A 15988-nucleotide genomic window follows, 5' to 3' on the forward strand; every position below is an offset into this window, starting at 1 on the left:
GAAGGAGTCTAAATGTACACTGAAAGAAAAGGCAGAAAAGAAATAGAACAACTGAAGATAAAATTGTCAATGACCTGTAAAATAGAAGCAGTAAAAATAGATGCAGAAAGTTGTAATGAAATATAGTAGTTCTTATGTTTAGATTTAAGGTATAGGCTTATTAAAAAAAATTATTTTTAAGCTTGAGTTTTATCAGATTTTTAGACAAGCATGTTGTATACAATATGCGATGCATATGCATGCACATGCACACACAAATACGTGTACATTTATTTTCATAAGTAAATTTTAATTTTAATATTTGGAGTATTGTAGCTTTTTGAAATTTTTATTTATTATCGCAAATCTTATTTGTAACTCTAAATATGATAAGGTGGAACAGATAAGAACAGACATGCAGTACATTTGCAATAGAAAGCATACTGTCTTTTTCCTAAAAAGCAAGATAAGGAAGTCTTGCCTTTGGTGAGTCAGAATCTCCCAGTGGCCTCGATAGGTTAAAATATAGCAGAGCAATGGGAAGAATAAATCATGAGAGATTTATGAGTGACAGAGACACTGTGTTTTGGGGTAATTATCAGTCTTGTAAGGTTAGGAAGCCTAACCTTTTTGATTGAGAATAAACAACCATAACAAGAATAGAAAAATGAGATGTGTGTCCCATAACACAGGTTTTCTCAGGACTGTATTGTTCCAGCATAATCCTAGGATTTATTTATTTGCCCTGGAAATGGAGCTTGTGTGTCTCCTTCTTTGCCATAAAGCACATTCCCTGCTTCAAAAAGGCTGAAATTTGATCTGYAGATCTACTTTTCTAGGCAAATGAATTTTTAAGTAAGTCCAGAAGAAGTGTGGGTTTTAATGCACTTTCAAGATTAAATAGGAATTTTCAGGGAAATGAACATAKCTACTCCTAATTACAGTGTGCTGGATGACAGCAATTTAGGGAGGCATAGAGTTAGAAACAGTGCTCCACAATGGTCTGAGCTTCTCTGGTCATCATATGAAGTGTTCTGTTCCTCCCCACCAGTGCTTCTGATACACTTCAGAGCCTGTGATATACATCAAGTAATTCCATACCATCTCCAAAAGATCTCAAGTGCTCAGCCTTGATCCTGGATAGGATATGCCACTTCCTTCATTTGGGTGTCCACTGGAAGCTTCATACTTAGCTGGCGTTACATTGTCGCATAAGAGAAYATGAGAGAGACATAGAAGAGGCTGGGTGCTTTAAGCTGCTGGGTCACATCTCAAGCAAGGAAATAATTTATATATCCATAGTAAGATTGGACTCAAGGATCAGTGTTCCTGGGTTGAAGGGCATCTGCAGATTCTGAATTTGAATCCTTTTGCCCAGGATACAGAGGTCTTGAATTTCTCTGGAACAATAGAAGTCATCTTTTCCCTTAATAGGCAAAAAGAAGGTTTCTGCGAGTCCATTAGCAGTAAAAGTAGGGCTAAGGAAAATGTGGATCTGCTGCTTCGTGATGGAGAACATAGAATCATAGAATCAGTAGGGTTGGAAGGGACCTCTGGAGAGCAAAGGCTAAGATACTTGTTACCGTAGAAAAGGCTAAGATACTTGTTGCCTTTTTTCCCTCAATTTTCACTGTTCAGGTTTATTTGTGGGAGTATAGCTTTACTAACAGTAGAGGATAATAGAATTAGGGAGTGCTGAAGGCAATTGGACTAGACGTATATACGTAGGACCAATGGGATTTGTTCTGAGGGTGCTGAGAGAGCTGGCCAATGTCACTGCAAGAGCATTCTTATTGTCTTTGAAAGGTCATAGTGACTGGAGGAGATTCCTGATGACTAGAAGGAGTTACCAGTTTTTCTGAAGGGCAAGAAGTTGGATGTGAGCATTGTAAACTGATCAGCCTAAACTCACTTCCTGAGAAGGTTATTGAGTAAATTCTCCTGGAAGCAGTTGTCAGACACAGGAAGGATGAAAAGGTGATTGGGAACAGCCAGCATGAATTTACCAGCTCATACCTGACTAATTTGATTACCTTTTACAATGAAAAGGTCTTTACCAAAGTCTGCACCACTGGCTCTGTGGTGAAGAGGAGAGTAGTGGATGTTTAATACCTTGACCTTAGCAAAGCTTTTGACATGGTCTYTCATAGTATCCTTAAAACTAAATTGATGCGATATGGACTGGATAGGTGGACAACAAGGCAGGTGGAATGTTGACTCTGCTGTCAGCTCTTGAGTTCTGAGGGTTGTGATGAGCAATACAAAGTCCAATTGTATGCCTAGTGGTAAACAYTAGTGATATCCTTAAGGGACCAGTTCTGGAACCAGTACTTTATAGTCTTTATAATGACCTGGACAACTGGGTAGTATGTGCTGTCACCAAGTGTTTAGATGAGTCCATATTATGGAGAATGGTTGATAAACTGGATGGCAGTGCTGCTATTCAGAGGAACATCAACAGGCTGGAGAAATTAGTTGACAGGAACCTCATGAAGTTCAACAAAGAGCAAAATTCTGCATCTTGGGTAGAATAACCCCATGCAATACTATGAACTGGGATCCAGCTGCCTAGAAAGTAGCTTTGCAGAAAATGAACTAGGATGCTGATGGACAAGAAAGTGAATACGAACCAGGAGTCACTGTGTGCTCTTGCAGTGATRAAGGCCAACTGCATATTGGGCTGCATTAGCAAGGGTGTAACTAGCAGGGCTGACAGAAGTCGTTCTTCCTGTCTCCTTGGCACTTGTGAGATGGCATCTGGARTACGTCACGCTAAAGGCAGTGATTGTTTGAGTGAGTGCAGCAGAGGTCCATCAAGCTGATGAGAGGGCTGCAGTACATGGTGTTCAACGGGAGGCTGGAGGAATTGTTTTTTTTTATTATTCTTTTAAGAAGAGAAAGCTAATGGGAGATTTTATTGCAGTTGTCAACTGTTAGATAAGAGGGTGTAGAGAACACAACACCAAATTCTTCTCAAAGGTGTGTGGTGAAAGGACAAGAGGCAGCAAAACCCATTTTTACTGTAAGGGTGGTCAAACACTGGAACAGGTTACCCAGAAAGACTGTGGAATACTTAAAACTCASCCAGGCAAGGCCCTGAGCAACTTTATCTAAATGGACCAGCTTTGAGCAGTAATTTGGACTGGAAGACCCCCTGATTTCATGCCTTTCTGTTTATACCCTTTCCCATATTTTTGTTCTTTATTCTGTTGCAGAGCTTATGTCTTAGGACTGTTTTGTTTAAATATTCATAAACTTGAAATTTTATTCAATGCTGAGAAAAACCCAAATTTCAGGGGAAGTTTAGGGAAACATCAGATGGATGAGTTTGTTTAAACAGAAAATATTTTTTTCCTTCAGCAAAGCTGATGTTCACTGCAGTGTGCATGTTATCCTTAGACAGATTACTCTTCCTTATGCAGGTAGCTACAAGACTCAAGTTAAGTTGCATCTTACTTAGAATTCCTTCAACTGGAATTCCTTCCCAGAATTCCTGGGAAGATCCCTCCAGTCCCTGCTTCTCCCTGTTACTACCTCAGTCCCCCCTCAAACAAGCAAACAAACCTAGTATCTAAGAGATCTGAGTATTCATGTGGTGTGTGCAAAAACATATTTATGCTTCTTCTGTGGTCTGACAAGTGAAGAGGCTTGAAGTGAGGACTTCTACCACTTGGTGTACATATAATTTTTTAATTAAATTTTTAGATCATCACATTCTGTATTTGAAGAASAACATATTTTTTAGTTTCTGAATAGTATGTGAAACAGAATTCTTGCTTCCCAACTAACTACTCTTAGGCTTAGTAGGTAGATCCCATGGTCAATCTGGTACTATATATCCTCACCCTGGTAGTATCCAAAGTACTTTGTAAGACAGTTTTGCTATGTGATCACAGTAAGAATCCTAATCTGAATGCTATTGTGARATCTAAATACATGAGTATTTTAATGATCAAGAATTACACCTGTATTTTTGTTCTTTGCGATGCAAATAGAATGTATTTGTTAAATGTAGCTCCAGAGCTGAAAAGGACTTTTCTACTGCCATGAGCACATATGTGCACGAGTAAGCAGCCAGGTGCCTTACGAAGTGAATAACCTTCCAATGAACCTACTGCTGGAGGATTTAATGAACAACTGCTCTGATTCTTTCTACAAATCATGTCTTGAAAAGACAGGTATATGTAGATAAAAACAGTGTTAATCTTACACTATCATCCAAAAGAAAATAGTGGGCTGTTGACTTATGACAGAAAATTGATAACAAATCTGTGAATGAATCTGTTGTTGATGTGCATTTGTTGGGTGGGAAACCAGAAAAATAGAAATACTGCAAAAATCTCTTCTAAGATGAGATTATAAAACGGAGCTATTTCTAGTATAAAATCTCAACTTCATAAAGATAAAAGCTAAATATTTCTATACACATTCTATGAGTAGATGTCATACATCTACTGAATTGTAGTCACAACATTTCAAGACAAAGTATTACAGAAATAAACAACAGAGATGAAGTTGAGGCAGGTAATGTGATGAGGAATTTAAAATAATGACGTAATGATTTGGAGGAATGAGTGAGTATACTAAAGGAAAAGGAAGGTTATAAAGGGATTTTACTTAAATCTGTAGTGAGAGATGGGTGGAAATGGTGGATGATGGACTTCTATATGGAAGACTGTTTTCATTAGATCATAGGTTTATGTAGTCTATGAGGTAAAGTTGTGCATGCTTCATGCAAAGCTATCTGTTTGAAAACAACTGGTATTTATTGATCTCATAGTTGGGAAGATAAAAATTTGGGTTTTGAAAGTTTTTGTATGTGCACTGAAAATGAACTTTGAMAGATGAGACAAACGTCATATAATGGAACAATGTAGATTTTAGTTTTAGTGTCCTTCATTACTTGGACCAATAGTAAGTAAGTATGAAAAAAATATATTCGCTAGAAATAATAAAATTCTAGTCAGTTCTAATTCTGCTTAATTCCTCCTTCAGTTTTGGTTCAGTAGAATGATTTGTTCAAACAGAAATGTTCTATGGCAGCATGTCTGTTTTGATACATTTTCACTGAAATACAAAAAGGGTTCACTGAAACACGGACCATGCTAACTGGTATGCAGAACAGATTTCCATCAGGTGTTTGACTGCTGTTGAGTGGAACTCATGTCTGCTTCATTCAGCATCTGTCATGGGTGTCAAGACACATTTTGTTTTGAAATCATATGGTTTCTCAAAACTTCTGTCCCTTTGGTGTTTTGAAAAATACATTTTATTTCCAATTGACACCAGTCAAATTCCAGCTTGTAATTTCCTGCAAACTAGAAGCTCTAAGATTTGGACATTTTTATACATGGTTTCACTGTATTAAATTATTGTTAGTTTGTTTGTATTTTGGTGGTGCTTCAGTTTGCTCTAGTGAGTTCAGTACAAACACAGAAAGAAAAGACTCAAATCGCTTGCAGGCCAGAAYGATACAATGAAGGAGAGACAGCTGAGAAGTAGGCAGTAAAGGCACGTGTGATTTCACTGTAAACCAAAGATGAGCAAAAATGGAAAGAACTTATAGAATTTCTTTACTACTTTACTGATTGTTAATATATTTAGTAAAGTTTCGAAAAGGTACTCTAAGAAGAATTTTGACTTCACCCTGAAAATAATAAAAAGTTGARAAATACTAAAGTTGTGCTATCTAATTGAATTTAATTACGCTAAGATCTGTGAATGGAAGCAATTTTTGATTACATAAAATTTTAGATAGCTTTTAAGGAACATCATAATTCCGAAGGCAAGGAATTATGAAGTAAATGATCAACATTCAAAAGCATCAAGAAAAATTATGAACTGTCCATCTAAATAGATTCCAGTCTCTGCCTTGCCTAATATAGTAAGGCTTATGCTTTCAAAAATATACCTGTTCACTAGAAAACACCATAGCTCATTATTTCCTTTCTTCTCAAAAAGAAATACATGACTTACCTTCTTTAAACACAAAGCAGAACCAAATTCTGACATTTTCACTCTGACTAGAAGCTTGCACTTCTCTTTCCTTTTTCCCAAGGCTTCCTGTGTCTCTTTCCTCTTGCTCTTTTCTCTCTTGTATCCTTTTTAATGTCTTTGTCTTCTCTCTTTGACCACATCTGTAATTGCAGTCCAAGATAGTAACTCCCTTAGTGTATACCCTGGTTCCTGAGTGGATTTTACAGATTAGGATACACTCTAGATAGTTGAAGTCTGTATAGACTTAAAGATAGCTTGGTCTATGTCTACAGGCCTTGGAATCACATTCTCTGACAGAAGCACTTAAATAAAGCTTTGTTCCATGGGCCCTTACCTGCAAAGGTGACTGATGACTTAACTTCAACTTTCCCTTGTGGAGCAGATCCAAAGTAGAGTAGACCCTATATATACATAGAATGCAGTAAGCAGTCAGGCAAATTTCAGTAGCAGCTGTTTTGTAGCACATTTTGTAATGGCTACCAGAACTCAAAGTTAGAACAGTATTTTCCGATATAATCATACAGACACCCTGAATTCCAAATGATCATAAAAATATCACTTACACATTCTGTAGAACTCAGCAAATATTCATCTCTATTTTTGATAAAATGAGGTTTGGAAGCATAAAGTTAATTGACAGTTGTTAAAACTACAAATAAAAACATCAAAGCTGACTAAGAGATGTTGGACCGATCCTTATACACGTTGTTTTTGAAGTTACTAGGCATCATCTTCACAGAAGTGCAGTTCTCAGCACTGTAATCTAGAGACAGCCCARCAATTACATTTTATAGATAAGGCAACAGATCATGTCAGAACACTGGAAAAACAGTGTGTTAAATAAGGTGCAGAGACAACATAATTTTTATTTTCATTTCTATGAATTGTTCAAGGTGTTCATTGGTCAGTACAACTCTGTATATTGTGGGCCCTAAAGAGCTCAGAAACTGATTTTCTTCATTCTCTGACATTGTAGGTGAGGTTAGCTCAGCAACTGAGAAACATTCTTTCAAAATTAAACCAATATTTTGGTGATACATACTGTTTAGGAGACTGTGCTTCCCRAAGACCAGGGTTTGTTTTCTTTAAGTATCAGAATAGAGGTCATAGGTTTATACAGTGTGAACAATAGGGACGTGTTTTGTTTCACTGTTTTTATTGATTCTTATTTACACTTTATGGCATTTTTAAAATTTTTTTAATACATGTTGGTTTGAAACATTCCAAAACAAAAAATAGTTTTTCTTTAGGATAAAATGACTAGCAAAGCTGAAAGTACCTCTTGTTTATTTCCATATTGTTATTTTATCCTTATTGACCCCTATTGCACACACTTCTATTTGTTGTAAATGAAGTACCTTCAAATGCAATATTTTATTATGGTCCTTTTTTACCTTATACTTGTCAGTATTAATTATTCCTGTTTGTCAATTAATTCAGTCACAAGAGTCATCCTGTGTATGCATTTGTTAATAGATATTTTTATTTTTTACTTCCTATTGACYAAAGAAAATATTTCCACCTGTTAGAATAGGAAGAGGAAATTTCCACTCAGGAGAATTTTGAGCTCATAAACTCATTTTTCAGCTTTTTTCCTGCTGTAGGTCTCTGAACTACCAACTCTAAACTTCATTATATATCTGTGTATATTTAGTGCCAAGGTCAATAGAGCATCCTAACTGGGATTGGAGGACAAAACCGGAGAGCCATGATTTTGATGAACTAAATCATATTCTTCAAGAGAGCAAAAAACTTGGAAAAGCCCTTGAGAATCTGTCTCGCAGTAAGTTGATTGATTTTTAGTATTTTAATGTAACCGTGCAGCCTGAATTGTAATATGGAAGTATATATTCAAAAGGCATTGTTCTATTCATTTAAGTTTACTGACATCAGCAGTTACTTTACTGTTGATGAGATTCATGGAAGGTCTGAGACTGATTTAGCAGTTCTAATACTGACTGAATCTACTTCCCCTCCACCTCCTTTTTTTTTTGTTGTGTTAATTTTCTGTAAGCTTAGTGAGCTGAATTCCTCACAAAGAGATCAAACACCAGAGCTGGTGTAAGGAAAATGATGGGAACATGCAGCACTGAGACTGTTCCTTTGGGTGGAAGCAGTTAGATAGGTTTAACTGCTTGTGATACCTTAACCACATTGATGGGGATCAGACCTTTCATTGAAGAAAAATTAGGTATCTTATGACTTCGATCCTAATTAATTCCTTGCAGTTTTGAAAAGCAATTCAGATAAATGATTTAAAGTGTTTCAGATAAATACTCAGAAACATGGTAAATAATTATTTCATTAAAAAAAAAAAAGGTTATCCCTTAAAAGATGAGCAAGCAGGTGTAGTGTTTAAAAACAGTATCCTCATGTAAGGAGTAGCTCTGAGAAATACTGGATAGAATATGATGAAGAATAGGTTTTTTCTCTCTGTAAAACAGAAATCTGAAATACACTAGTAGGAGCAAACACTATTGCCAAATATAAAGTGGGAAAAGTATTCTTCTATGGTGCATGAAAACGTAAGTATGGTGTGGTCTGTGAGCCTGAGAGGAGACATTTGAATGGGAAATATTTTCTTTCTCCTCTCATTAATTTTATSCACGGCACTTCTTGATTCATAATAGAAATTCCAGATGGTGTCATCAGAAACAGAGCTGAATGAAGGATGGAAGATCTGTTTTGTGGAGAATTTCAAGCTTTGGCATTTATTCCAAWTTGAGGGGAAAAAACCAAAAATGCTTTATCAAAATTCCCCAAATGTTTAAGGTTGATCTTTTATATTCTGAACAGTTTTCCTGTTTGTGTTAATTACAGTAGTATAGTTACAGGGCTCTTCTCAGTTGCATTTCTAGTCTATCTGCCTTGTATTCACTAAAAAGCCGAAAGCACTCCTCRTTAGCGTCTCTAATTTACAGCCCCACCATTGCCCGATCATATTACTGTGACAAGTACAAATGAGTCTGTCATTTCCAGACCTTTCTCCTTTAGAGACTTGCAACCAGGCACATACAGATTCAGAAAGAAATTTCTTTTAGTTTCAGAACTGGAGATACAAAGCAATCAGAAGCAAGAGTTCAACAATAAAGGCTTTTATCCAATCTTTAATCCTATGTCTTTGTCTTCCCTTGTGACTATTGTGTAGGTTCCATTGAGCTCAGGCTTCCTTACACCTGAAATACCATTTGCAGCATTTTGTACCATTGTTTGCCAAAGAGTTTTCCAACTGGTGTGCAAAACCTGGCAGCTCTTTTGAGTCTTACACTTGGACCGGAGGTGAATATACATGGTCAGTCTTGTTTGAACCAGATTCTTACAGGGTTATTTCACAAGTGAAACATTCCTCACTGTTTCTTGCTTAGTACTTGATGTTTTCTGATGATACATTATCTTTTTCACTGTTCTTTCCTGTTGGTTTGTCCCTAATGATTTGCTTTGATTTAACTATTATAAAGTGAATTAAGGCTATATCAACAAAGTAGGCTAAGCTGCACATGATGACTGTAAAAGTTTTACTTTCCCTGTCTCTTACTGTCTTCTTCTTTTGCCAGTTTGCCTCCATATTTCTTCAGTTTAATGTCTAAAACTGAACAAATAATAACTGCGGTTGAGACTTTGTGTTCAAAAAGAGCAGGAATAATTACACATCCTATGTGACACTTCCTGTAAATATATCTGTAAATATATTTAGGAATGTTTTTTTTCTTTTCTTTTCTTCTTCTTCTTCTTCTTTTTTTTTTTTCCCAGCAGCATAGTGTTGTAGCTCATGTCCAGTTTGTGTTTACTCTAACAGACTCTGGATACCTTTCTTCACTGCTGCTCCTAACCAGTTATTCAAATTTTATATTGTGTGATTTATTTTTTTGCTTGTGAGACGTGGTACTTTGAACTTACTTTTACTAATTTTAGCTGCTCTATTCAGGCTGTTTCTCCAATTCGTCAAGATAATGTGGAACTTTAATCCTATCCCCCAGAGTGCTTTAAACCACTTGCAGCCTGATGTTACCCTCACTTTCATGAGTGTGCTCTCTATTTCTTCATCCAGATCATTAACGGAAATATTGTCAGACCTCTGCATGATTCCATTTCAGATCTGACAGCCAGCCCTTGAAAACTACCCAGTAAGTGCATTTTTCCCTCCAGATATTTATCTATCTTGTAATGATTTCATCTAGAATATAATTCTTTAATTTGTTTATCAGATTGTCGTCTACGGCAGTAAACAAAGCCTTATTGCAGCTTAAGTATTTTACATCTACTTCTTCCTTTAATTCACTAGGCAAATTTACTGGTTGAGAAAGCCATTAAAAGGATTTGATGTGATTTGTTCTTGATAAATTAATGTCTGCTGTTTTTATCACCTTTTCTATCCACTAGATGTTTGTAAATTGTTTATTTAACAATCTTGTTGACTATTCTTGCTGGTGTCAGATGTAGGCTAGCTGATTAATAATTCCCCAAGTCTTCTTTTTTCCTTTTTCTAAGGAAAGATACAGTATTTGCCCTTTTCTGCTCTCCTTCATTCCTGAAAGACAATTGCTAGTGGTTCAGACGTTTCTTCATCTAGTTTGTTAGGTACTTCAAAGTGAGTTTCAACAGGTTCTGTCAACTTGAATATATCTAACTTTTTAGAATATCCTTCAGCTTGTTCTTTCCCTCGTCTGGCTTGCAATTTTGTCTCTTAAAATCAGAAGTGTTAAGTATCCAACACTGAGATTTCTTTTCATCACCTATTATTTGCTTTTATTCTCTTTGATGTAGTAGTTCTGTATTTTACTTTGTACTCCTCTCCTAGTGTATTTATAATTTCTTTTCTGGTGACTTTTTTTTTTTTTTTTTTTTTTTTTTTTTTTTTTTTTTTTTTTTTTTTTGTTCTTTGATAGTTGTTGCTCGTTTTACACTTTAGCCGTTTTGATTGTATCACTGAAACATTTGCACCAGATTCATTCAAAATTGTATGTCCTTGTTCCCCAGTTTTTGTACTCTTGATTTTTCAGATTGTTTCAGGAAAGAAATCCAGTCTGTGCTGTCACGTCTCACGTCTTCCATATTACAATGATATTAAATAAAAATGAAAAATATGAAAAATTTGAAAAAAAAAAGGTGTAATTTTGCAAATAGATCTAGTCTTACTATGCCCATAAAGGTGCAATAGATAATGCACCTAGCAGATGTCTTGGAGAGGTTCAAGGAGAGATGCTTTTAGGCCTTTAAGGTGTCTAAAGTATATGAATCTAATTTTGTGCTAGACTCAAATGCAGCTCAGTGATAAGCATCCCACATGGTGAATTTTGCAAAGACTGTGACATAGCCTCACAGCTACCTTCTCCAGTGCTGCTCATTGCTCTGCACATGTTGGTCAGCCCTTTTGATTTTACAAGTATGTCTGTAAAGCACAAGGTTTTAATGCTACATGTGCTGCTAACCTTGATTCCAAGCATTATGGGACAGGCAGCTGGCTCAGCAAATACTTGAGAGTGTGAATGATCACAACATAGCATCAATGGCTTTTTACAGCATCCTGTGATCTCACTCTTTAGTATCTTAACAGGGAAGAGTACAACATAAAGGCAGACTTTTGAAGTTAAATGAATTTTTCRTCAAGTCCTGGGCTTCATTTCCATTTTTAAAGGTATGTTTTGGATCTTGCTGTAAAGTTTCCAGACGCCGCAGACTTCATTACCTGCTATACAGCTAATACAGCCTGTGACTTAAACTCCAGTTTCTGTTGCTTCATTCCCTGTGCATGTAGATCTCTGCTTTTAGAGAAACCTATGCACTTTGTAGAAAATTAGAACTATCTTGAAAGCTTTGGCTGGCGAGACTCAAGCACTTGGATGTTTGGTCTGTTCTATGTTCACTCCTTCTAGTGATTGAAACGGAACTTACTTATATTTAGCACCTTCCTTCCATGTACAATTTTCAAGACAATATGTGACTAATTTGGAGTAATTCTGTGCTCCAGTAGGGCCAGTGTATCTCAGAAATCAAGAGTGACTTCACATTCAATGTTAAAATTATCTTAACAGTATTTGGAGAAGAGTATTGCTGTGATTATAGACTATGTGCTTTTGGAGCTCCAGTGATATGGGAAACTTGTGTTTCATTTGCTTCTCTAATAACCTGTGATGATTGTAATGTATTTTGATCCATCAAGCCAACTGTTTAGAAGAGGTTTTGATTTATGAAACAACATACAGGTATATACTGCATTTCCCTGATACGTGTTGTCTTCTCCAAATACAAGGTGTGTCTCCTTTACAGGAAAAATTCCATCCTGTTTCAAATGCATGCCCTTCTATTTCCTCTTCTGGCCTGAATTCCTTTTAAAGAGGTATTAAAAGAGAGTTAAAATCTCCTAAATAATTAAGATCTTGCTCATGAGTASACTTGTCTTCTTCCCCTATCTTCCTAGGATGAAAAGATAGATACAGGAGATGTAACATAGTAAATTATAAGAGAGTGTTGGGAAAATTGAGGACTAAATCAGCAAAAGTTTGCTGCGAAACAAGTCCTTTATCTTTTATTTGAACAGTTAAGGACTAGAGTGCATATTGAATACGTATACACATTGGACTTCCTATTTAAACACACTTAACAGTATTTGATGATATGTAATGTGTTGTACTGTGAGACAGCTGTATTTTTCCACATAATTGCATATAGCCTTTCAACAAACACAGGTAACCAACATTTTGTTAGTAGCTTTTGAATCCTTGCTGAGGCCAGGTGTATATGACAAATTAAAGGGGAAGACACAAATTTATGATGCTGTCAATTCAGTGGATATTCTAAGGTCAGCAAAATGGTAACGAGTTAACATAAACCAAGGTTATCTGGAAACCAATCCAAGTCAATTTGAGGGAACCCCAGAAATAAAGGTGTCTAGATATAACCAATAGGAGAAAAGTACTTATTTGTTCCTTAACTTGAAAGGATAGTAATCAGTAAATTGGTAATCAGTATACAAGAAAGCCAACTGTGATCTGATATCTGGAAATCCCTCTGAAGTATCTCTAACATGTACTTCTCAAAATGTTAGAATCAATAGAAGTTGTCTGATTCCTACGTAGCTTAAAACAGACAAATGTAATCTTACCCCCTTTAAAAAAAGAATAATATGATGAAAACCAGAAACATATCTTCTATTTCTCTCACATAGGGAAGAAGATAAATTTTGACAACAAGAGTAAAAATTCTTATAACCATAAGGATAGAACTAGTTCAAGAATTGATGAGAATGCATAAGTGAACTCCTAAAATCACATTCTCTGTTTATGGATGAATCTGCAATGGRGTGAATTTGGAGTGTGAAAAGATTAATATGTGCATCATGAACTGCTTCAGTACATTTAGCTCTCTCTGAAATGCATTAGGATGGGTTTTTCTCATCATAATTTATAAACTCCCCCACTAATAAACTTCCATGCTAAGGGAACTTATTAATGAAATACAGGTTGTGGAATATGTAACTGAGTGCCACAAACATTTATCGGAGATGTCTGAATTTCCTCATTGAAATCAATATTCCTGATGGTGGTCTAACTGTAAATGCACATTTGCATGACATGTAACCAGAGTTTTATCAATCACCTTATGCTGAAGGCATTGTTTGAAGAAATACTTTTTCAGCCAGACACAGTTGTTGGTCTGAAATGCACTTTAGTCTGTAAAAATGACTTACCCATGTTCAGTTGAGCACCTAGCCCTAAATGCTGTGCTAATTGAACCACAAAACTAGTTGTGAACATTCTATAAAGGTTTTTCCTTTCTTCTTTTCCTTTCTTCTGTTCAAGCTGAACTTTAAAATCATGTTATGCTTGTKTGAGATCAATGTTTGTGATTTATTTTGAGATCGACATTTTTAGATAAGCTCAATCAAACCTTTAAGGAAGATAATTTTATCTCGGTACTGCAGCTGTTATATGATACTGCCTTTGCTCATACTATCCATTTGCTTTTAGTGTGATGTAYGAGTAATAAAACAAAATAATATTTTCTGAGATTGAAACAGGAAGAGTGTGGACATAATTATCACTATTCATTTATAAAGTAGAGTTTATATGGCAGGGAGATCACTGTGGCTTTTATTGCAAGTATTTCTTTCCTATATGCTTTAAATTTTTGATTACCTTTGCTGAGGTATGTGCTGTTTTACTCTAACCTTCTCGTAAGTCTTGGGACCCAAGTCTCTTTGAGTTATAGTGGCCTTTTAAGATATGGTATTTGGCTTGTTAAAAATTTCTCTAACGCTGCTGCAGGTAGGACTTGTGTAGCTAGCATTGCAGATGGGACTTTCTAGCCCTTAGAAAAAGGGGATTGGCATTCAGGAGGTAGCGGAAGGATGGTGATTCCGTGACGAYATCCAGATATCCATAGTGCCAACCATAGTGGGCTACCCACCTTAATCTAACCTAGTGTAGTATGCAGGTTCCTCTAAAATCAGGAAGTCTGCAAGATTCTACAGTGTTCCTTCTTTTTTACTGAGAAAAGCATGACATCGGCATACAGAGGGTCTGGGCAATAATATTCGGTGACTATTTTGCATGTTTTTCTTTGTTCCCCTACTTCATTGTTCCCCAAAGTTAATCCTGAAATGTGTATTCTCCATTGGAGCCACTCGCAAATTTGGATATCCAAGTGTTGCAGGTCTAAAGTACACACTGGCTGAGGATTTAATTAATATTATTTTTCTTAAAGTCATCACAGTGAGGAGGTTAAATTCATGTTTCCTATGTCATTCCTAGATAGTGACTATAGTGCGTGCTGATATGTTAATGCATGGTGCCTTGTAGATGGTAGTGTTTCCCTTGTTACTCTGCGGCTAAAAATTGGGAAAAATTTTATCCTTATTCAAGGTGGAAACCCCTGCAGAAGCTCAGTACAAAAATTTGTTTTTAAAAAGATTTTTTAATAATATAAGGAAATATACCCCTTTATTTTCTAGTACATTGCGGTTTCAACAAGCCTTCACAAAAAATCTCTGAATTATTATTGAAGAAAATAAGGTTTATTTTAAAAATTGTAAATGACTCAGTGTAAATAAATAAAATAATACAGGAGCRTCTATTATGGCAGCCAGTGACAAATCTCTTACAATGTTCATACACAGAAGCAACTGAAGTTGGTTTTTGTGTACATATTTTCCTGAATCTGGGAGAAATGCTTTGTTTGCTACAGACCATTTTCCATCCTTTATAATCCAAGAATGGTATGGAATAAGCAATCTGTGTACACCGTGTTTACTACATGACAAAAATAGGCTTGTACACACAGGCACAGGGGCACGTAATTTGCATACTGTCAACTACAGCATGACAACTATCTTATGAACAAGGCTTGGCTATGGGAAATTCAAGTAAATCTAAGATGGCCTATCCCACCAGTAAAGAAACATAAGCTTCCCCACATTTACAATGTATAKAAGAATGCATAGGGGCAATTAGCTGTGGGGCAGTGGTAAAATATCCCTGTGTCCGTGCTCCAAGTTGTGGTATTAATAATGGTTGAATAATAATGCTCTTTGTTTCTCTCTGCAGTGCGTTACAGAACCTGTGATGTGCTAGGAGGCTGGGGAATCCAGCCGTCCACAAGTTCCGTGGCCTACACTGATCCTGAGAATGTAATTTGTTATGGTAGTTGGAGTTCTCTTGGGTTTTCTTAGTTCCAAAACGCTACGTCAAAACCAGAATGCTTTGTTTGGTGCACAGGAAAACTGACTATTGGGAGCTCTGTGGCCATCTTCCGGAAGTTTAGGAAAATGCATCAGCTATTTGCATCTCCCACTGAGCTAACTAATAGTAGTCTGGCATATATTACAAGTAGTTAGTCTGGAATATATTACAAGCAGTAGTGTTTTATTTTCTGATGACTAGGAACACATTAGACCTGTCAGATATATGTTTGTGCATTTACAGAAAAGTAGGTCCTAAGAGAAAAATATGACTAATGTTTTGTTACTCTTTTGTTACCTATTTATACAATTAATTAAAAAAAAGCAAACAAAAGT

General features: G+C 36.1%; 1 protein-coding gene across 1 annotated transcript in view; it reads left to right on the forward strand.

Moving 5' to 3' along the window:
* Positions 1 to 15988, forward strand: part of CUNH8orf34 (chromosome unknown C8orf34 homolog) — a 147795-nt gene that overhangs the window by 33328 nt on the left and 98479 nt on the right. Inside the window, exon 4 of the mRNA XM_085306785.1 lies at positions 7631 to 7759. Within this exon, the coding sequence (XP_085162911.1) occupies positions 7631 to 7759 (129 nt within the window). The remainder of the gene's footprint in view (positions 1 to 7630; positions 7760 to 15988) is intronic.

This window comes from Rhea americana, unplaced genomic scaffold (genome assembly GCF_003343005.1).
Source record: "Rhea americana isolate MKP2758 unplaced genomic scaffold, rheAme1 scaffold_247, whole genome shotgun sequence".
Classification (NCBI taxonomy): domain Eukaryota; kingdom Metazoa; phylum Chordata; class Aves; order Rheiformes; family Rheidae; genus Rhea; species Rhea americana.